Source organism: Neoarius graeffei, chromosome 26 (assembly GCF_027579695.1).
Source record: "Neoarius graeffei isolate fNeoGra1 chromosome 26, fNeoGra1.pri, whole genome shotgun sequence".
Classification (NCBI taxonomy): Eukaryota; Metazoa; Chordata; class Actinopteri; order Siluriformes; family Ariidae; genus Neoarius; species Neoarius graeffei.
The window spans coordinates 30,715,949-30,740,623 of NC_083594.1; the positions used below are offsets into that span (position 1 = coordinate 30,715,949).

A 24,675-nucleotide genomic window follows, 5' to 3' on the forward strand; every position below is an offset into this window, starting at 1 on the left:
GAAAAGTCGTCGCGGGGTCATTTGTCCCAAATTGTCAATTTCAAGGTCAAAATATAGGTCAAAAGGTCATGATGAGATATATCACTTAAAAGATAAAAGTAATGTACTTAGATTCCTTATGATCTCCCCTTCACAAATATACTTTATTTTTGAAAATCGGACCACTGCTTGCCGAGATACAGCACTTTGAAATTTGGCGGCCACGCCCTTTTTTGCAAAAAAGTGAAAAAAAAAGGCGATATCTCAAAAACCGTTGGTCCGATTTTGCTAAAATTTGAAAATTTGGCTTTTCTGGCTAGGATTTACCTAGAAACCAATTTTCACTGAATTTGGAGGAGGTGGGGTTTAAAATGTCATTTTTTTTGGGTGATTTGACATGGAATGACCCAAAACCAAAAAGCATGCAGCATGTTCTGTTATAATAGCCAATCAAAACAGTTTTTACAAAGACACCCACATTCTTTTTTTTAAGTCACTCGTTCATTTTATTTGTTTGTTTGTTCAGTAAAAACCGAAACATTTGTTGAATTTATTTTATTTCCTCGCATCGCTCCTTAATGATGTCAGTGCGCGGTATTTTTCCCTTCGCGGTTTGTTCCTTCTCTCTCGCCATAGTAAGACACCCACATCCGCTTGTTCTGACCCACTGGAGGTAGCGTCACAGTGCTGTTAGCCAATCAGAGGTAACATGTTTACATGTCATGAATATTAATGATAAGACCCGCCCCCACCCTCTACCCTTCCCCGCCTCCTGCTTCTCATTAGCAAAACGACACACTGGGAAAAGCGCTGAAATGGGGCTTTCTCCCAGGAGGCTATATCTACGTGCTGAGGGTTCATTTCGAGAAAGCCTGCGGATATAACATCCAGAAGCCTCCACGAGCCCGTTTAAAGCATCAACAAACCACCATGCCATGGAACCTTTAATAACTTTAGTTTTCAAGATATTTACATTGAAATTGGCAGGCACAGAGATGGTTGTATACTGAATTCAAAGTTTGAAAATTTTGTAAAAACCAACGATGCAAATTAGTATTTAATTAGTATTAATTTTGCTAATTAGGTAAAAACATTAAAATCAGTACACTCTTCTTCAAAGTTTCACCAAATGGCTTTATTTGTGCAATATAAAGCTGATCTTAACTCTCATTTATACATCACAAAGGAGGAGAAATCAATGTTAATTATAAAATATGCATAAATAAGCACTGAATATCATGCATGCATATCTACCATTCTCTATCAAAATAAACAAGAGTGCTCCAAGAGCACAATATCCCCCATTGGCAACTATGCCATAACTCCGGTAAAATGCGACTGAATTTAATGAAATTGCAATATGCATATTACCAACAAAGAATCCTGTCAAGTTTCATGAAATTCCTCCAAAAATTGTGAGAACAGTTGATTTCAGAAGGTAAGTACCCTTCCCCAGACGGATGGACAGACATCACCATGACATAATCCCCCTTAGGGCCTTTTGGCCAGCGGGGGATAAAAAGTAATAGAATATTTCTAATACCCTTTTTGTGCTCTGTAGGACTTTGTATTTCTAAATAGGGCCTACCAGTGTTTATATAAAAGAATATAAATGATTATTTCAATTAATATTCACAGCTTTCAAGGTGAACCTCGAAAAAACTGTGCGAGCCACATCCAATAAACAAATCCAGCTAATTGAACTGAAATTGACACTCGTGTTTCTGACTTCCGGTTTTAAAAAAATATCATTCCAACCACCAAGATCTCAATATTTTTCATCAAAACAGCTACAGTTATGTTCTAAAAAAAATTATTTACATGCATCAGTTTTATTTTGAAGAAAAAAAAGTAGGTAAAGGCATGAAAACTTGCTTCAAAGTTGACGTGAAACATAACATGAAAACTAGGTGAAGGAAAATTTTTCTGAATACGTCAAACAGTGAGAGCTACAGAACATCCCTATAGTGGTTATCTGATTAATATCCATGAGTAATCCAGTCAGACAACCATCAGAAAAGAGCCAGACCACTTTACCGTGACTCAAAAAACACTGGCAGTTTCCTGACATCCAGTGTATGTACTCTGTTACATCAACTTCAACCTGCCATTACTCCCAAAGTACTGAACAGATCTTAACGCGATAAATTTATTTGGAAAGCAGAAGTTAAGCTTTTTAATGATAGTATTCATGATGGAACATATTCAAGAGTTAAGCAATGACAAATTTGGAAACTTAGATGATCGTCTGCATGCACAATTTTCACAGCACAGTCAGCAAGCGTCTGATACGCCTAGTAACAGTTCATAAACAACTCTCAGCTCACAAGCACTCAATATTTTGTTCTAGAGTCCATTTAAAGTACACGAGTCCCAAGACATTGCACTTCGTTTGGTCCTTAGGAGGTAAAGAATTAAAAACAACAAAAAAGGATGAAACTCAACAACGTCAGCACTAGCAATACTGATTTGCACATCAAAATGGTCCAAACTCATGCAACACTAACGTTCTTAACATGTATCAAAACGTTCGGCTCGATCGGACTCGGTGTACTGTAGCTTTGTACGTTATTCTGTGAAACTCTCTAGCGCCACCAACAGCTCAAAGTCTCAGGTAAATTTCCCATTCATTTTAAGCAGGCTGTCATGGAGTGAGCCGTGACGCTCACGCAGGCAGCCTTTTGCCGGTGTTTTACCATCAGCTGACCTGTCACTAGTGTATTGCTATTTTCCTTGTCCATACCGTTTGCATTGTTCAGTATAACTGGTTTCATAAGTCATACTTGTCATTAAATCACTGTTTGCCATAACTTCATTTTCATGCATTTAACTTTGCTGTGTGGAGTGCAGGGAAAGGCCTACCGGCATTTTTGGATAGCGAATGTTTGTCATGTCTTGTTCAAAATGCTCATTTCATGCTCATTGTCATTTACATCTCTCATCTGTATTAACTTTGTCTAAGATCAAGAAATGCAAACGTACACACAGGCTGTGAAACTCTCATTTATTGGGTAAAACTTTGCAATTAGATTTCCGTATTCAGTTTACTCACTGCCATTCAAACTCCAGTACTTCCTGGTTTACGTGGGGAAACCAAGGGACTGTATCACTTGGGTCAAATAGAGGGGTTTCACAGGTGGATGGAACCATTTTGACAGAGGTGTTTTAATGTTTATTACTTAAACAGTGTTTTTATCTGCACATAAGGTATTTTGGTGGGAGAAAATGGTTTTGAGACTTTATGTATTTGTTTCTTTGAATTATTACTTTGTAATAATGTTTAGTTAATTAATTAATTTTGGCAATGGGGTTGCTTCGTGAGTTGGGCTACAGCTAGGCTTAGGCTGCATTAGGCCCCATGGCCTCAGTATGTCAGTGATGGTGGTGCAAGTAACAAGGCTAATTGAAACGTGTTGAGTTTTGTGCAGGGTCTAGAAAGACAGCCTGGCAAACTTATGCCTATTTTTTGTTTTTGAACAGATTTTGTTTTGCATTTTGGGACACTTATTTACACTGTAAATATTTGCACAATTTTAAAGGGAAAAAAAGAAAAATAAAAGGCACATTTTTAGTGGAAAACACTTTTGCCTCTTCTGTCTACACCACTGTTGACTATCCTGTCACAATACAGGTGCTGGTCATATAATTAGAATATCATGAAAAAGTTTATTTATTTCAGTAATTCCATTCAAAAAGTGAAACTTGTATATTATATTCATTCATTACACACAGCAGTCTGTGTGTAATGAATGAATATAATATACAAGTTTCACTTGTTTCAAGTGTTTATTTCTTTTAATTTTAATGATTATAACTCAGCTAATGAAAACCCCAAATTCAGTATCTCAGAAAATTAGAATATTGTGAAAAAGGTTCAATATTGAAGACATCTGGTGCCACACTCTAATCAGCTAATTAACTCAAAACACCTGCAAAGGCCTTTAAATGGTCTCTCAGTCTAGTTCTGTAGGCTACACAATCATGGGGAAGACTTCTGACTTGACAGTTGTCTAAAAGACGACCATTGACACCTTGCACAAGGAGGGCAAGACACAAAAGGTCATTGCTACAGAGGCAGGCTGTTCACAGAGCTCTGTGTCCAAGCACATTAGAGAGGCGAAGGGAAGGAAAAGATGTGGTAGAAAAAAGTGTACAAGCAATAGGGATAACCGCACCCTGGAGAGGATTGTGAAACAAAACCCATTCAAAAATGTGGGGGAGATTCACAAAGAGTGGACTGCAGTTGGAGTCAGTGCTTCAAGAACCACCATGCACAGACGTATGCAAGACATGGGTTTCAGCTGTCGCATTCCTTGTGTCAAGCCACTCTTGAACAAGAGACAGCGTCAGAAGCGTCTTGCCTGGGCTAAAGACAAAAAGGACTGGACTGCTGCTGAGTGGTCCAAAGTTATGTTCTCTGATAAAAGTAAATTTTGCATTTCCTTTGGAAATCAAGGTCCCAGAGTCTGGAGGAAGAGAGGCACAGAATCCACATTGCTTGAGGTCCAGTGTAAAGTTTCCACAGTCAGTGATGGTTTGGAGTGCCATGTCATCTGCTGGTGTTGGTCCACTGTTTTTTCTGAGGTCCAAGGTCAACGCAGCCGTCTACCAGGAAGTTTTAGAGCATTTCATGCTTCCGGCTGCTGACCAACTTTATGGAGATGCAGATTTTCCAACAGGACTTGGCACCTGCACCTGGTGCCAAAGCTACCAGTACCTGGTTTAAGGACCATGGTATCCCTGTTCTTAATTGGCCAGCAAACTCACCTGACCTTAACCCCATAGATTTTCTATGGGGTATTGTGAAGAGGAAGATGCGATACGCCAGACCCAACAATGCAGAAGAGCTGAAGGCCACTATCAGAGCAACCTGGGCTCTCATAACACCTGAGCAGTGCCACAGACTGATCGACTCCATGCCACGCCACATTGCTGCAGTAATTCAGGCAAAAGGAGCCCCAACTAAGTATTGAGTGCTGTACATGCTCATACTTTTCATGTTCATACTTTTCAGTTGGCCAACATTTCTAAAAATCCTTTTTTTGTATTGGTCTTACGTAATATTCTAATTTTCTGAGATACTGAATTTGGGATTTTCATTAGTTGTCAGTTATAATCATCAAAATTAAAAGAAATAAACATTTGAAATATAATCAGTCTGTGTGTAATGAATGAATAATATACAAGTTTCACTTTTTGAATGGAATTACTGAAATAAATCAACTTTTTCATGATATTCTAATTATATGACCAGCACCTGTAATACAGATAAAATAAATTTAGGAACAAAATTAATAGAATGCAGCTTAAAAGGAGAGAGTGTGTGTTCAAAAGAAAAATTCCGTTGGGTTGTTTTTCCTTTTCGGGAAAAGAGATTTTAAATAGTGATGCGTTGATAGAAGGTAGAGGGAAACGGGGGATTTAGAAAATGGACTTTTAAATGCCAAAGTCCAGCAAACAGTATAGTCAGAGGGAAAATAAATGAATGCCTTCAAACCCATCTGAAGACTTGCTGGGTAGTCCTTTTTGAGTCCTCTCAAACAAGCAGATTTTCCAAGCAGGTTAAGAATCTGATTGGGGATTCTTGTAGGCCAAGTTGACCGTTTCCTCCCAGGGTAAATAATGGAGTAATTCTCTCTTTTTTTAAGCTAGTCACTATTATCTTATCTGTTGTTCTCGTGAAACTCCTGCCATGCACTCTTTCACCATCAGCCTCCACTCCTCACAGACTCGTCATACTGTTTATCTTCTCTCCTATGAGACATCATTTCCCACTGTTCAAAGCATCTCTGCCTAGGTAATGAACTAAACTAACAAAATATTTATGGAATTAATATGAATGTAACAAATAATTTTTTTTAGCATAGCAGCCATCTGCTACATTTAGTGAGACCAAGGCTACAGACTGAGACAAGTCTGACTACAAATGCCAATAAATCAGACAAGTTTAAGTTAGTACAGAAAGTGTCTTAGACTGGACCCAAGTCCAAGACCAGACTCGCATCTGCTAACCCTACTAGTTTTATTTTCCTAATATTGTCCACACTAATAATACATCACTTCAAAAACCAAGAATAATGCATTAAAAAAAATTTATCTTTGCTACCCAGTCAATGTGTTTCACTGTTTATAAGGTAGTTAAAATGAATGACCCCATTGAATTATGAGAAACTGTTGCGAAAGGAGATTTTTATTTTTAATGCTATTATAAAGTGAAACTGAAAGATTTACTCTGAAGCAAAACTGTGATAAATGCATTTGAGGAAAGGATGTTAGGCACAAAGTCAACGGTCCTACCCAAAATTTCAATCATGTCACCACCAAGCAATCACTGCCGAGGTGGGTGTGCAGTTTGGATACTCCAGTTCAGATACCCAACTTTTTTTTTTTTTAAATTCTTCCAAACTCTACGTTCTGGCCTGCCTCTTTAGAAGGTAGTATAAGTCGGGCCTAAATTTAAGTAAATTCAGTCCTGGTTTGCATTCCCAGCATAATGGGAGTAGTTTGTCTATAATAAATATAGGTAGGCAGTTTGTGGATACAAGTTCCTACAGCTACTGGACAGACCCTAATTAAAACTTTCATCTACTGTGTAAGAGTGGAGAAGATTGAGTTTGCACATAAATCAGAATCCATGGAATCATATTTTCCACTACGTAGGCATTTATTCAAAACGTATAAAAATTCACAATACGTTACTCATCAATTTGTTGTGTTTGTGTATTGCAAGTATGTACTTACAGGGACTCCATGCTGCATTAGCACATTTGGGTTCATGATTGTGACCAACTGATGGAGCAAATCTGGCTGGGTCTCAAAGAGCTCTGGGGCAAGTTTCTTCATCACTGCTTCCAACTGCTCTGCTGCAAAGCCAGGAGCACCATACCAGGTCTTTGGCTCTCCCCTACCCAAACACACGCACCATAGATCAATCAAACCCAATCAGATTTGAAGGTGATTATGGCCCTTTTAGTAATATATTCCTATTAGGAGTTTACCTGAGTCCAGCACAGCCTTAAGACACCCCATTTAACTCGCCAGTTAAGTACTATGTTTACTAGGTGACAAATTATCAAAGTGTACTAATGAACTCCGCTTTAGACTGCAATTGTACAACCACAATTCCAAAAACGTTGGGACGCTGTGTAAAGTGTAAATAAAAACAGATGATTTGTAAATCATGGAAAAACTCTCATTAAAAATAGCACAAACACAACAAATCAAATGCTGAAACTGAGAAATCTTATCGTTTTTGAAAAATATATGCTCATTTTGAATTTAGTGTCAGAAATGGGTTTCAAAAAAAATGCTGAGACAGGGACAACAAAAGACTGGAAAAGTTGTCTAATGTTTATTTAAAAAACAAAACAACAAACCTTCCCCACCTAATTAGATTAATTGCCAACAGGTCAGGGACATGACTGGGTATAAAAACAGCATCCCAGAGAGGCGGAGTCTCTCAGAAGTAAAGCTGTGGAGGGGTTCACCACTCTGTGAAAGACTGCAGTTAAGAATAAAACAACTTAAGAAATATAGCCGCTAGCGGCGATAAAGGGCCCTCACACTCGAGGCCAACCTATCCTGATTTACCATATCAACTCAAAAAATATCCTAGGACAAATGCTGGAGTAAAAGTTCCATGTGTTTTCAGCCACTATAAGCCCCTGAAAAAAAATGTGGGAAAATTTGAAAGTCCCACATTCCATTTAGCATTTAGGTAGCGCCATAACATTCTGATTTGAGTTTTCCACTATTCCTTCGCAATTTATCACAATTAATTGCAATTTTGTTTATACGGGGCACTCCACACACCTAAATTTGACACAGATATGTGAAACTACATACAAGGCAGGAGTCTCAATGACATATGGGGGCACTATGGAGTACCACGGATACACCTGGGGTCAGAGTCCCTATTTCTGAGTTGCAGTGTGCATGACTGACGTGTACACGAAATTTCCTGAGTTTTCGAATATTTCCAAGGTGTCAAATCCGTATTTTTGAACTAGGGGGCACAATGTAGTTAATGAAGCCCACCGACACTGATTTACCATATCAAATCAAATTATATCATGGGACAAATGCATGTGCAAAGTTCCATGAGTTTTTAGCCATGGTAAGCCCCTTAAAATAATATGGGAAATTTGAAAAAAATTCCACATTTGCCACATAGGAGTCAAATACAACCAAGTGAACTTTGTCCTGTATCACAGTTTTGATCACACCAAATCTTGTGCCAATCCGAGCAACTTCATCTCAACCAGAGCTTGTTCTCGGGGGCGCTATAGAGCTCTGGGACCACACCCAGTTCCTTGCACAATGTAAATTTGTGATTTTACACACATTTGATCAGTGTGCCAAAAGTCTTGAGCTTTCAAGCATGACGAGTGCCTCAAAAACGAGTTGGCCTGCAGAGAAAAATAATAAATACAGCCACCAGCAGCGATAAAGAGCCCTCGCACTCGAGGCCAAGCCTCCATCCACGAGTAGCAGTGGCCAGGACTGATGTGTGTACCAAATTTCATGAGTCAGAGTGTTTTGACATATGTTACTGATTTTAGATTGCGAAGGAATTTGCGATATCTTGCAAGATGCTGAAATGGCGAACCAATAAATTTATGTTACGCCACACAAACAGGAATTGTGTCAAATTCACTGTACATTGCTTGATATGGCTAGAAATTCACAGATTATAGGATATGATGGGTCTGATATCCATATGACCAATTTGACCCTCTGGTATAGTACCACCATTTGGACATGGAGAGTAATGATTTCAGTGTGTGGAGTGCCCCTAGACGAACAAAATTGCAATATACATTGCATTAGTCATACTCAACAGGAAGTGAGAATTTTGCTTTTATGCATTTTGACACGCGTTACATTTTAACATACTCCTTCTAGGGGATTTGTTGGATTCATGCCATATTTGGTAAATGTCATATCAAGATGTTGCCGATGTTAAATTGCGAAGTGATTTGCGATATCTCGCAAGATGTTGAAATGGTGAACCAATAAATTTATAATGTTACACCACGCAAACGAAGTGTCATTCACCATGCTTTGCCCGACATGGCTCAGACTTCACAGATTATAGGACATCATGGTTCTGAAGATATCCACGTCCAAAGACACCCTCTGGTATAGCGCCACCATTTGGACTTGGGCAGTAATGACTCCACTGCCAAAACACGCATTATGTTTTGATGTACTCTTCCAAAGCGGTTTGTTGAATTCATGCCATATTTGGTATACCTGATGCCAAGATGTTGCTGATTTTAAATTGACAAGGGATTTGCAATATCTTGCAAGATGTTGAAATGGCAAACCAATAAGTTTGTGCCGTATCACGCAATGCATGGTGAATAGGGGTCGACCGATAATCGGCCTGGCCGATATATCGGGCCGATATTCTGCATTTTTAGGGTTATCGGTATCGGCCATAATTTCCACCGATATGCTGATAACATGCCTTTTTGCAGCCATTTCGTTTCTAACGCGACTGTCCCTGCACGTCCTTTCCTGCACTCGCCTCTCTGAGTTCAAGAACACAGTCCCGCCCACCACAACATCTGATTTGTTTGGCACAAGCGATATAGCCAATCAACACGCGTAGCTAACCGCTGTGAACTGTTTCAAGCCGCCCCCTCACTCCGACTTCCATTCTCTGAACAGACTCTTAAAAGGAGCAGCCACTCCTTTTAACATGCAGAGCAACTGTGCTTCCTTCACTACAATATAATCCTCCTAAATTGGGAATATTAGGCTTGGGCATTAAAAGCATTAGAATGTAGATGGTTACTTGTTGTTACATAATAGGGCGTGATAGCCGACTTTATGGTTGATTTTACTTTTTAAAAAATGCTGCAGGCAGCTCCCTACACTTGATTTGTTATTTAAAAACTACTTGAAGTTGGTCTGTCTTAGTTCTTAGTGTAAAAGAATCCAGAGTGTATTTTCATTTATTTTCCACTGAAAATGGTGAGCTGTAATATAGTAGAGTGATTTTTTTTTTATTGGTGAATATTTTTTTTATTATTTTCTCATTTTATTCTAATTAACGTTTGACTTTATTGTACAAATGCTGCTGGCATCTCCCTGCACAAAATTTCATGTTCAATTTTACAATTAAACATACATTTCATGGATATGAAGGTCTGTGTCAGTGTGTGCCATGTTTAATTTCATGTGAATTATAATGTTTACATTTATCGGTTATCGGCATCCCAATTCCATAATAATCGGTATCGGCCCTGAAAAAAAAAAACATATCGGTCGATCCCTAATGGTGAATTTATGACTCACTTCCTGTTTGTGTGGCGTAATGTATAAATTTATTGGTTTGCCATTTCAACATCTTGCGACATAATTGCAGATCCCCTTGCAATTTAACATCGGCAACATCTTGAAATGACTTGTACCAAATATGGCATGGATCCAACAAACCACCTAGGAGTTTGTTAAAACGCAACATGTGGCAAAACGCACAAAACCAAAAATATCTCATGTCCTGTTGAATATGGCTGATGCAATGTATAGGCAATTTTGTTCATCTCGGGGCACTCCACACACCTACCAAATTTGACACGGATAGCTGAAACTATATACCAGGCAGGAGTCTCCATGACATATGGGGGTGCTATGGAGTCCCCCGGACACACCTGGGGTCAAGCCCCTATGGCTGAGTTTGTGTATGCATGACTAACGTGGGTACCAAGTTCAAAAACTCATGAAATATGTACAAGGTGTCAAATCTGTATTTTTTAACTAGGTGGTGCTACGGAGTTAATGAAGCCCATCTGGACTAATTTACCATATCAACTCAAATTGTATCATAGGACAAACGAATGTGCAAAATTTCATTAATTTTTAGCCATTGTAAGCCCCTCAAAACAGCATGGAAAAATTTCAAAATTCCACATTCCATCCAACATGGCTGACTTCCTGTTGAGCGGAGTCAAATACAACTAAGTGAACTTTGTCCTGTATCACAAGAGTATTGATCAGACCAAATCTCATGCTAATCCCAAGCAACTTCATCTCAACCATAGCTTGTTCTCGGGGGTGCTACAGAGCTCTGGGACCATGCCTAGTCCCTTGCTCAGTGCAAATTTGTGATTTTATGTATATTTGATCAGTGTGCCAAAATTCATGAGTTTGAGCATTGCAAGTGCCTCAAAAACAAGTTTTTCCACGGAGAAATAAAATAATAATAATAAATGTCAAAAACAATAGGGCTTTGCACCAATGGTGCCAGCCATAGGCCTGCACCTCAGTGCTCGGGCCCTAATAATAACAATAATAATAAGAAGAAACATGCCAAAAACAATAGGACTTTGCACCTATAGGCCTATGGCCTGCACCTTGGTGCTTGGGTTCTAAAGGAGAACCATTATGAATACAATAGGGCCTAGCACCTCTGGTGCTTGGGCCCTAAATATAGCCGCAAGCGGTGATGAGGGGCCCTCGCACCTCCGGGTCTGCAACCTGTCACATTTGCTCATCAAACAAGGCACACGCATCTGAGATGTGAAACAAAAGCCTGGGTATCTGATGTATGCACCACCCGTGATGAATTTTTCAGCACTGGAGTCATTACTGTCCATGTGCAAATGGTGGCGCTATACCAAAGGGTCACTTTGGGCATGTGCCCATCATCAGAACCATTATATCCTATAACGTGTGAAGTTTGAGCCATATCAGGTAATGCATGGTGAATTTATGACACACTTCCTGTTTGCGTGGTGAAACAAATTTATTGGTTCGCCAGATCATCATGCAAGATATCGCAAATCCAGTTGCAAGTCAATCTGCTAAAACAATGTACATTTCAGGTTTGTTTATCTTGGGGCACCCCACACCCCTACCAATTTTGACACAGACAGGTGAAACTATATACCTGGCAGAAGCCTCAATGGCATGTGGGGGCACTATGGAGACCCGTGGACACACCTGGGTTCAAGCGTGTATCCAGGATTAGCGGTGGCCAGGACTGAGGTGTGCCAAATTTCATGAGTTTTTTTGGCAAAGTAGTCATTGCTTTACATGTCCAAATAGTGGCGCTATACCAGAGGGTGACTTTGGGCATGTGGAAATCATCAGAATCATTCGATCATATAACCTCTGAAGTTTGAGCCATATCAGGCAATGCATGGTGAATTTATGACACACTTCCTGTTTGTGTGGCGTAACGTATAAATTTATTGCTTTGCTTTTTCGACATCTGGTGAGATCACAAATCCCTTCGCAATTTAAAAATCAGCAACATGCTGCCATAACATTTACCAAATAGGGTATGAATCCAACAAAACCCCTAAGAGGAGTACGTTAAAATGTAATGTGTCAAAACACACAAAACCAAAAATCTCACTTCCTGTTGAGTATGGCTGATGCAATAAATATCAATTTTATTCATCAAGGGGCACTCCACACATCTCCCATATTTGACACGGATAGGTGAAACTATATACTGGTGAGGGTTTTCAATGACGTGTGGGGGCGCTATGGAGTCCCCTGGACACACCCGGGTCCAAGCCGCTGAGTAGCAGTGGCCAGGACTGATGTGTGTACCAAATTTCAAGAGTCAGAGTTTTAAGGCAATGGAATAATTACTGTCAAGGTCCATATGGTGGCACTATACCAGAGGGTCAAATTGGGAATGTGGATTTCATCAAAACCATTATATCCTATAAATGTGTGAAGTTTTAGTCATATCAGGCAATGCACAGTCTATGACACTTCCTGTTTGCGTGGTGTAACAAAAATGTATTTTTTCACCATTTCAATAGCTTGCCAGTTGTCCCAAATCCCTTCACAATTCAAAGTCAGCAAGAGCTTGACATCATGTATACCAAATATGGCATGAATCCAACAAAACGCCTAGGAGGAGTCCGTCAAAATGTAACGCGTGTCAAAATGCATAAAAAAAGACAAACAAATAAAAAAAAAAAACCTAACCAAAAACCTCACTTCTTGTTGAGTATGGCTAATGCAAACATATATTGAAATTTTATTCGTTTTGGGGCACACCACACCTACAAAATTTGACCCAGATAGGTGAAACTATATACCAGGCAGAAGTCTCAATGACACATGGGGTGCTATGGAGTCCCCCAGACACAAATGGTATAACGTCTCCATCTCTGAGTAGTGGATGCCAGGACTGATGTGTACCAAATATCATGAGTGAGTTTTTTGGCAATGGAGTCATTCCTGTCCAGTTCCAAATGGTGGCGCTATAACACAGGGTCAAATTGGGCATGTAGATATCAGAACCATTATGGCTTATAACGTGTGAAGTTTTAGCCATATCTGGCAATGCATGGTAAATTTATGACACGCTTCCTGTTTGCAAGCATTATGTATAAATTTATTGGTTCGCCATTTCAACATCTTACAAGATATCACAAATCCCTTTGCAACTTAAAATCAGCAATATCTTGACATCAGGTATACCAAATATGACATTAATTCAACAAACCGTTTCGGAAGAGTACATCAAATCATAACACGTGTTTTGGCAATGGAGTCATTACTATCCATGTCCAAATGGTGGGGCTATACCAGAGGGTGACTTTGGGCATCGGGATATCTTCAGAACCATGGTATCATATCGTATAGTTGAAACTAAATACTGGGGAGGTGTCTCAATGACATACGGGGGGCACTATGAAGTCCCCCGGAGACAAGCCCCTATCGCTGAGTAGCAGTGTGTGTGACTGATGCATGGACCAAATTTCATGAGTTTTTGCCCATGGTAACCACCTCCAAAACGGCAAAGTGTTGAAAAAGAAGGAAAATAAATAATAATAATAATAATAATAATAATAATAATAATAATAAGGGCGGCACGGTGGTGTAGTGGTTAGCGCTGTCGCCTCACAGCAAGAAGGTCCTGGGTTCGAGCCCCGGGGCCGGCGAGGGCCTTTCTGTGTGGAGTTTGCATGTTCTCCCCGTGTCCGCGTGGGTTTCCTCCGGGTGCTCCGGTTTCCCCCACAGTCCAAAGACATGCAGGTGAGGTTAACTGGTGACTCTAAATTGACCGTAGGTGTGAATGTGAGTGTGAATGGTTGTCTGTGTCTGTGTGTCAGCCCTGTGATGACCTGGCGACTTGTCCAGGGTGTACCCCGCCTTTCGCCCGTAGTCAGCTGGGATAGGCTCCAGCTTGCCTGCGACCCTGTAGAACAGGATAAAGCGGCTAGAGATAATGAGATGAGATGAATGAGAGATAATAATAATAATAATAATCATCATCCTTTTGAATACAAATAGGGCCTTGCACCCTCCGGTGCTTGGACCCTAATAATAATAAAGTTACAGAAACAATAGGGCTTTGCACCTATGGTGCACCTTGGTGCTCAGGCCCTAATAATAAAAAAAAGAATCCTTATGAATACAATAGGGTTTTGCATTTCTAGTGCTTGGGCCCTAATAATAATAATAAAAAAAAAAACAGGCCGAAAACAATAGGACTTTGCCCCTACGGTGCACTTGCTGCTCGGGCCCAAAAATAAACAAACATTCAATCTCATTATGCCTGATAAACGTTCAGTTTCGCAAGCGCCCCCTCTCGTGAACCAGTTGTTGCATTTTTCATTGTAGCATGAAAGCAACCAATGAGAAGTCAGAGAAAAAGGTCATCACCTCTTGCAAATATCGACACACGAGCTGCTTGCTCGGCAACAGGTAGCTATTATGGCAGAGGATCCATGAAAGAAGGCAAAAACGTACAATTTTCATTCAGAATGGGAAGAATTTATTTTTACTTCAGTAAAAGACAAACGTGTTTGTTATGCCACCAAACACAAGCACTGCCTAAAAAGAGGAAATCTGGAGTGGCACCAACCACCTGAAATTCAAAGACAGCCAAAGAGCACAATTCATGCTAGAAAAATTATGGAGCTCATATCGGAGTTGAAAGCCCAGCAGTCACTCTTCACTAAACCGGCTGTCCAACATAAGGCTGCTACTGAAGCATCATTTTGTGTAAGTCACCTGTTGGCTAAACACAAAAAGCCTTTTATAGATGGCAAGTTGTTCAAGGAGGCAATGGCTATTATCACAGACACGATTTTCAACGACTTCAAAAATAAAAGCACTCCGTGATGTCCCGCTTGGCCCTGCTACAGTGACAAGGGTCGAATTACTGTCCGAGGATGTGGATCGACAAGTGTTGAAGGACATGTCACTTTGTGAATATTTTTCGTTACAATTGGAAGAATCACTGGATGTAATGGACACAGCTCAGCTTGCTGTATTTGTCAGAATGGTTTTCCAGGATTCTACAACAAAGGAGGACTTTCTCACTCTCTTGCACTTAAATGACAGAATAAGTGGTGAGGATATTTACAACAAATTTAAAAATGTGTTTGTGAAAATTCCATTCCCATTCAAAAACTGGTGGGACACCAGCAACGCGCCGTGCGCACGCTGGTTTTATAGCACTGTGCCGCAGTGATCCTGATTTTCCCAACTTCGTGAATCATCACTGCATAATTTCACCAGCACACCTTGGCTGGGAAGGTCATAGACTTCTGACACTGGTGGTCAAACAAACTTGATTCAAGAAAAATCTCTTCAACATCGCTTATTTAAGGCGTTATTGGATGAGCTCCATGCTGCTTATGGAGATCTAATTCTCCATGCTGATGTTCAGTGGCTGAGTGCTACAGCGATTTGTTGACTTGCTGTCAGAGATGAAGACTTTTCTGTCAACATGGAATGAGGAGCACGAAGTACTCTCGGATGATGCATGGCTACTTGACCTGGGATTTCTGACAGACTTAATGGCAAAACTGAATGCACTCAACACTGAAATCCAGGGAAAAGATAGAGACCTATCCCACATAAGTACAGTGAATGTGTTCAACGCCAAGCTCGGTGTTTGGACCACACATTTAAAGAACGGGGGGCTAACACACTGTCCCAACCTGGGAAAAATGTCAAAGGCCATCAAAGACAAGGGTGCTTTTCACCCTGAGCAGTACTGTGCTCACCTGGACAAAGTTGCAGTGGAGTTCAACCGGCATTCTGGCAAGTTAGAAGTCATGGAGGATATTGCTACATTCCTCTCAAACCCATTTCAGCTCATTGAGATAGAACAGGAACCAGCAAAATTTCATCAAATATTTGCTTTGCCAAGTGGAGCTGACATGGAGATAACTGAATTGCAAAATGACATAGAACTGAAAGCCAGATCAAGGGACAGTGACTTTTGGAGACTAGTAAGCAGACAGAAGTTTCCTCTCCTCACTGCATGTGCACTAAAAGTGAGTGCCTACTTTGGATCCACTTACCTATGTGAAATGACATTTTCACAGATGAAAATCAAATCTAAGTATAGGAGCCACATTACTGACAGATACCTCACAGACTGCCTCAGACTGGCTGTCTGTAGCTATGAGCCAAACTACAAAGCACTCACTGACTATTCAATCACAGCCATCACACTAACTTGTGAACATAACTGCAAAAGTTTTGCCTTCTGATGACATTGTAAAAGTGATGCAGCACAAGATGGAACTTAAAAGTGCACTTAATTTCATTAACTGTGAATTTTGTTGGCGTAGGCTACATTACAGCTCTGCTTTCTTCAATGTTCAATAGTAGCTTAAAATGTAGTAACTTATGTGAAGCAAGTTGATAAACATCACACTTAACTGTTATCAGTGGATCTGGTTACTGTGTATAAACTGTAGACTTTTTTTTTTTTTAGGTCCACCATGAACAAGATAATCTGCATAATTCTATAATGTCAACAGAAAATGGGCCACATGCCTTTATTTCTTTCGATTACGTTCATTATGTCATATATTAAATATGGTTAGTTTTTTCTTTTTTTAATCAGACATCTAGTTTTTAGGTTTGTTTACCTGACATGTTTCGACGTACGACTGTCGTCTTCCTCAGAGTGTCACCGGATGTTGTTGGTGACGCATCTTTTATCAGCTGATGTTTCCCAAGGCGTGGCCTTCCTGTCTGGTTTGACAGGTCGGTCACGCCTTCTACTGTCTGTTCGTCCCCTGCAAGATGGCACCCCAGGTATGGGAGAGCATGTATGCTCCCTCATCCCGGTTGATGGTCCTCGGACTTCGCTTACGGATCTCCATGGCCTCCCTGATCCAGCGCTGATGTTTATTATCTTCTGTGCGGATGACTCTGGCGTTCCCCCAGTCCATAATATGATTTTCCCTTTTGCAGTGATCTGTTATAGCAGACTTATAATTTTCCTGTTGTGTCTTTTCTTTTATTGTTCTGGTTTGTCTTGTCACTGTCTCCTTTTCGCATTCTTTATGTTCATTTTTCCTTGTGTTGAAACTCCTTCCTGTCTCCCCGATGTAAGTTTTATTGCATAATTGGCATGGAATCTCATATGGTGTTGCATCTGTTGTCCGGATGTATTCCGTCTTTGGGATGAACCAGGATCTGACGGAGTGTTGTGTATGGTTTGACAGGTGTGTTAATGTTGTGTTTCCTCATTGCTCTTTGAATGCGTTCCGTTATTCTCCTGATGTATGGTAATGTCACTACTCCCCTGTGTTCTTGTTTGTTGGTTTGTTTTTTCTCTCTCTGTGTTTTATTGTTCTTGACCTGTTCCGCCCCTTTGGATATTGCCCATTGTGGATATTGACATGCCTTCAGTGCGTGTTGTATATGTTGTTCCTCCTGTTCTTTGTCCTGTGAATCCGTGATTACTGCTGCGCGGTCATGCAATGTTCTGACTACTGATATTTTGTGCATTATGGGGTGTTCGGAAGTCCAGTTTAAATATTAGTCGGTGTGTGTGTGGGTTTTCTGTGTACTTTTATATTGATGTCCCCATCTTCTGTGTGATGTATTTTTAAATCCAAAAATGCTATTGACTGCTCCGTTTCCTCTTCACGTGTGAATTTTATATTACCGGTATTGTCTATGGTGTTGAGATGGTCGGTAAGTTGTTGAGTGTATCCCCTCTTCACTTTTTCCAGTATGTATATGTAGAATATCCAAAGAGGCAGAACAGGTCAAGAACAATAAAACACAGAAGAGAGAGAAAAAACAAAACACATTACCATACATCAGGGGAATAACGGAACGCATTCAAAGAGCAATGAGGAAACACAACATTAACACACCTGTCAAACCATACACAACACTCCGTCAGATCCTGGTTCATCCCAAAGACGGAATACATCCGGACAACAGATGCAACACCATATGAGATTCCATGCCAATTATGCAATAAAACTTACATCGGGGAGACAGGAAGGAGTTTCAACACAAGGAAAAATGAACATAAAGAATGCGAAAAGGAGACAGTGACAAGACAAACCAGAACAATAAAAGAAAAGACACAACAGGAAAATTATAAGTCAGCTATAACAGATCACTGCAAAAGGGAAAATCATATTATGGACTGGGGGAATGCCAGAGTCATCCGCACAGAAGATAATAAACATCAGTGCTGGATCAGGGAGGCCATGGAGATCCGTAAGCGAAGTCCGAGGACCATCAACCGGGATGAGGGAGCATACATGCTCTCCCATACCTGGGGTGCCATCTTGCAGGGAACGAACAGACAGTAGAAGGCGTGACCGACCTGTCAAACCAGACAGGAAGGCCACGCCTTGGGAAACATCAGCTGATAAAAGATGCGTCACCAACAACATCCGGTGACACTCTGAGGAAGACGACAGTCGTACGTCGAAACATGTCAGGTAAACAAACCTAAAAACTAGATGTCTGATTAAAAAAAAAAAAAAAAAAAAAAAACCCTAACCACATGCCTTTATTCTTTGTTTTGGTATGACTTAAGTATTTGATATGCTAGTAACAGTATTTTCTTGGTTGCATCAAATTGAAAGTTGGACCAAACTATTTTATGTAATTCAAATAGGTTGCCTAAATAAAAGGCCTCGAGTTAGAAGTATTTTGGCTGTCTTTTTCTCTCAATGCTTCAAAAGCTAGATCGTGTCTTCCACCAGAGATCTTGGGGTTAAAAAGGTTGGTGACCACTGCAATAGGGCTTTGTACCTACGGTGCAGGCCATAGGCCTGTACCTCTGTGCTCAGGCCCCAATAAGGTTCCCTAATGTAAAACTGTAAAGAATTTGAAGATCACATTATCTATGGTAAATAAGATCATTAAAAGTTTGAGAATCTGGAGAAATCTCTGTACGCGAGGGACAAGGCCGAAAAACAAACACTGGATGCCCGTGACCTACGGGCCCTCAGGTGTTACTGTATTAAAAACAGACACAGTTCTGTAGTGGAAATTGCTGCATGGGGTCAGAAACACTTCAGAAAACCATCATCTGTGAACATAGTTCATCACTGCATCTACAAATGCAGGTAAAAACCATCCATCCATTATCTGTAACCACTTATCCTGTACAGGGTCACAGGCAAGCTGGAGCCTATTCCAGCTGACTATGGACGAGAGGCAGGGTACACCCTGGACAAGTCACCAGATCATCACAGGGCTGACACAGAGACAAACACCCATTCATGCTCACATTCACAACTACAATCAATTTAGAGCCACAGATTAGCCAAACCTGAATCCAGCCACTGGGGGTGCATAAGCATACTCTTGGTGCCGGTCCCAAGACCAGATAAATTGGAGAGGGTTGCGTCAGGAAGGGCATCCGGTGTAAAACTGTGCCAAATCTAACATGTGGCTTGAAAAGAATACCATACCAGATCGGTCGGTCAGGGCCCGGGTTAACAACGGCTGCCTCTGGTACCGGTGGTCAACAGGATGCCGGTGGAAAACATGCTACTGTTTTGCCAAAACGGAGAAGGAAAATTGGGGGGGGTGGGGGGGGTGTTAGGAGAAAGCACGAAAGATGGAAGGGAAGGAGCTTAGAATTGAGGGTAGGAACACTGGGAACATTGACTGGCAGAGTGAGAGAGTTAGCAGGTATGATGGAAAGAAGGAAGTTGGACATTTTGTGTGTGCATGAGACGAGGTGGAAGGGAAGCAAGACCAAGAACATTGGAGGTGGATGCAAGTTGTTGTTTTATTATGGAGTCGATGGAAAGAGAAATGGTGTTGGTATTGTTTTGAGGGGAGAGTTGGTCAACAGTGTGATTGATGTGAAGAGGGTGTCAGATAGAGTGATAGGCATGAAGTTGGAGATTCAAGGAGTGGTAATCAATGTGTGCATATGCCCCACAGGTTGGATGTAAGAATGAAGAGAAAGAGTCTTTCTGGGAAAAGATGGATGAAGTGGTAGAAAGTATACCGAGGGAGGAGCATGGTAGTATAGTTAGTATAGGAGCAGATTTCAATGGACATGTTGGCGAGGGAAACAGAGATGAGGGCATGATGGGCAGATATGGTGTGAGAGAGAGAAATGTGGAAGAGCAAATGGTGGTTTTCAAAGAGGATGAATTTGGCAATAGTCAATACATACTTTGAGAAGAAAAAGCAGCACAGGGTGACATTTAAGAGTGGAGGAAGCTCTACACAGGTGGACTACATACTCCGCAGAAGGGGTAACCTGAAGGAGATTGGGGACCGTAAAGTGATGGCAGGGGAGAGTGTAGCAAGACAACATTGAGTGGTCATGTGCAGGATGAGCTTAAAAGTGAAAAAGGAAGCATGAAATAGTGGGGCAGAAGATTAAGTGGTGGAAACTAAAAGAGGTTGAACATCAGAAGGAGTTTAAGGAAGAAATGAGACGAGCATTGAGTGGTAATGGAAGTCTGCCAGAAGATTGGGATACTACTGCTATACTAGTAAGAGAGGCAGCAAGGAAGGTGCTAGGGTGGTCATCAGGAAGGAGGACAAGGAGACATGGTGGTGGAACAAAGAAGTGCAGGAAATTATAAAAGAGAAGAGGCTAGCAAAGAAGAATTGGGACGATCAGAGAGATGAGACAGAAGGCAAAAAGAGCGGTAGCGAAGGCGAAAGCAGATGCATGCCAGGAGTTGTATGAACAACTGGAGACCAAAGAAGGAGAGAAAGACCTGTACAGACTACCTAGGCAGAGAAACAGGGAAGCAAGGGATGTACAGCAGGTAAGAGTGATGAAAGATATAAATGAAAATGTGCTGACAAAGAGTGTGCATTAAGAAGGTGGAAAGAGTACTTTGAGGATTTATTAAAAGGAGGAGAATCCAAGAGAGAAAAGGTCAGATTCATTGGAAACAGCAAATCAGAAAGTAGAGTTGGTTAGTAAGGATGAGGTGAGGGCAGAAAAGAATGAAGACTGGGAAAGCAGTCGGACCAGACGGTATCCTGATTGAAGCTTGGAGATGTTTGGGTGAGACGGCTGTGGAGTTCCTAACGAGGTTGTTTAATAAGATCCTAGAGAATGAGAAAATGCCGAATGAATGGAGAAAGTGTGCGCTAGTCCCAATATACAAGAATAAGGGAGACGTACAGAGCTGCAGTAATTACAGAGGGATAAAATTGATGAGCCACACCATGAAGTTATGGGAAAGGGTATTGGAGGTGAGATTGAGAAAAGTAGCAGCAATCTGTGAACAGCAATACAGGTTTATGCCAAGGAAGAGCACATCGGATGCAATTTTTGCTTTAAGAAATGTTAATGGAGAAGTACGGGGAAGGACAGAGAACGCTACATTGTGTGTTTGTAGATCTAGAGAAGGCATACGACAGAGTGCCGAGAGATGAGTTATGGTATTGTATGAGAAAGAGTGGAGTGAATAGAAGTATATTAGAGTGGTGCAAGACATGTATGAGAACAGTGAAACAGCAGTGAGGTGTACAGTTGGAACGACTGAATGGTTCAAGGTGAAGGTGGGACTTCATCAAGGATCTGCTTTGAGTCCTTTCTTGTTTGCCATAGTGATGGATAGCTTGACAGACGAAGTGAGGCAAGAGTCATCATGGAACATGATGTTTGCGGATGATATTGTGATATGCGGTGAAAGTAGAAAGGAGGTTGAGTTGGGTTTGGAGAGATGGAGGTATGCATTGGAACGAAGAGGAATGAAGGTGAGCAGTAGCAAAACAGAATACATGTGCATCAGTGAGAACGGGGATGAGAGTGTAGTGAAGATGCAAGGAGCAGACAAAGTTGGTGAATTCAAGTACCTGGGGTCAACTGTGCAGGAAAATGGGGGCTGCGATAGTGAAGTGAGAAAGAGAGTGCAGGCAGGGTGGAGCAGTTGGAGAAGGATTTCGGGAGTCATTTGTGATAGGAAAGTCCCAGCAAAAGGTAAGATGTATAAGACAGTAGTGAGACCAGCTATGATGTATGGATTGGAGACTGTACCCTTAAAGAGACAGGAGGTAAAGTTAGAGGTGGCGGAGTTGAGGATGTTAAGGTTTGCGATGGGAGTGATAAGGTTGAACAGGATAAGGAATGAGCACATCAGAGAGACAGCACATGTGGAGAGCTTGGGAATTAAGCTAAGAGAGAAGAGACTGAGATGGTATGGGCACATCCTGAGAAGAGATGCAGAGCATGTTGGAAGGAGAATGTTGAAGATGGAGCTGCCAGGCACACGAAAACGAGGAAGGCCAAAGATGAGATACATGGATGTGGTGAGGGAGGACATGAAAGTGGCAGGTGTGGTAGAGAAGGCTGTGGAAGACAGGGAGCAGTGGAGATGAAAAATCCGCTGTGGCGACCCCTAATTGCATACCTGCAAACTCGTCAGAGAAAAAAAGGTGACAGTGTCCGGGGGGGTGCGGATAATGGTGACACCGACGCTGAACTCAAGTAAGTGTTAAGAAATAAGAAAACAATAAAAGAACCAAAACACAAATTATATTATACTGAAAAACATTTATTTTTTCCTTCTCTAGCCTGGACAAGGGCTTCACAAACACTCTTACGCACGCAAACACCATGGAGGGAAACTGAAAACTCTGTATAGTCAGCTGCTTCAGACCACCACTGACCATGGATGCTGCTGCACCAATACCTCCTCGCCGTCTATTGGGATTGCTGAATGTCCGAGTACAACTCCAAGAACTCCAGTGAAGACGTGTGGGCGTGCTGGCATTACTTATCCGTCGTCGACTCTAACCTGACTCGTACGTGCACTCGTACCATGGATTCGTTAATTGCACGAGCGCCGCGCGTTCAATCGTCCAATTACCAGATGATTCGCGCCACCCTATCGCACTCTCTTACAACACCTGCTTTCATTGTACAACAGTCGCAAGATATATCGCAATATTTCATGCTTTTGCATTGCACAACGGTCGCTTTAGACGTGCAGGTTTTGCACGACTACTTTTTCATATGCGGTTATTTCGGCAACAGTTAACGATCAATATGAAAATGTATCGGTCGCACGAATGTTTGGTCGCTTCTGATCGTGATCCAATTGTGAAACATGCTTTAGCAAACAAATATCTGTTGTTTTAGCTCCAAAAAGGCTGACTTACCTTCAATTACCATCAGAGTTTCCACATTGGGTTCAGGGGTCTCTTAACAAGCGCGAACATAGATGGCAGTGTGTTTCAAGATCCTGAGGCAAAGGCTGAGATTCCGATTGGTCCAGAAAAAATGTCAATTATAAGAATTGTCCAATAATGGCCTATAACATGGCAGCAAGCCCACCCCCCCTCTCTTGACAGGCGCGAGCTCAGTTGAGATTACGATCGGCCCAGATGCCGCCCCCCCCCAAAAAAAAACTCTCCGGTTCTACACGATTCACGTGAATGACCCAATTGACAATGAAAAAGGTGACTGTCGCCAAAAAGCGACAAGTTTGCAGGTATGTAATTGGGAGCAGGCAAAAGATTATTAGCCTAACCTGCATGTCTTTGGACTGTGAGGGGAAACTCACGCAGACACTGGGAGAACATTCAAACTCCACACAGAAAGGCCACTGTTGGCCACTGGGTTTGAACCCAGAACCTTCTTGCTGTGAGGCAACAGCACTAACTAACCACTACACCACTGTGCCGCCCACAGGCAAAAACCATAGGTGAACAAGATCAAGAAACACCATTGCCTTCTCTAGGCCTGAGCTCCTTTATGACAAACTGAGGCAAAGTGAACTGTCCAGTGGTCTGACAAATCAAAATTACATTATATTAAACAGATGCTCTTACCCAGACCAATGTACAACATACCCAGAGTAGCCTGAGGAGCAGTTGGGGGTTAGGTGCCTTGCTCAAGGGCACTTCAGCCATTCCTGTTGATCCAGGGACTCGAACCAGCAACCTTTTGGTCCCAAAGCTTCTTCTCGAACCATTAGTCCATGGCTTCCCATGAATATGAAATTCTTTTTGGAAATTATGAACACTGCGTCCTCTGGGCTTTAAAAAAAAAAAAAAAAAAAAAAAAGGGGACCACCTGACGTGTTTTTTTGCACACAGTTCAAAAGCCAGCATCTGTGATGGTATGGCATGGTAGCTTACACATCTGGGAAGGCACCATTCATGCTGAATGATATATACAGGTTTTGGAGCAACATGCTGCCCTTCAGACATCTCTTTTGGAGAGGGTTGTGATTATTCCAGCAAGACGATGCCAAACCGCATTCTGCACATATTACAACTGCATGGCTCTGCAGTAAGTGTGCCAAGTCAAGTTTATTTATATAGCGCTTTTAACAATAAACATTGTCGCAAAGCAGCTTTACAGAATTTGAACGACTTAAAACATGAGCTAATTTTATCCCTAATCTATCCCCGGGTGCTAAACTGGCCTGCCTACTTGCCTGCCTCCCACTGAAAACTTTTGACACATTAAGCACAAAATATGACAAAGGAAACCCCAAACTA

At 41.3% G+C, this 24,675-nt stretch overlaps 1 protein-coding gene across 3 annotated transcripts in view; it reads right to left on the minus strand.

The window, feature by feature from the left end:
- The window catches only part of kdm5ba (lysine demethylase 5Ba), an 80,668-nt gene that overhangs the window by 32,088 nt on the left and 23,905 nt on the right, over window positions 1–24,675 (minus strand). For all 3 annotated transcript variants that reach the window (XM_060909970.1, XM_060909971.1, XM_060909969.1), the window contains one exon: window positions 6,721–6,883. In XM_060909970.1, the coding sequence (XP_060765953.1) occupies window positions 6,721–6,883 (163 nt within the window). The remainder of the gene's footprint in view (window positions 1–6,720; window positions 6,884–24,675) is intronic.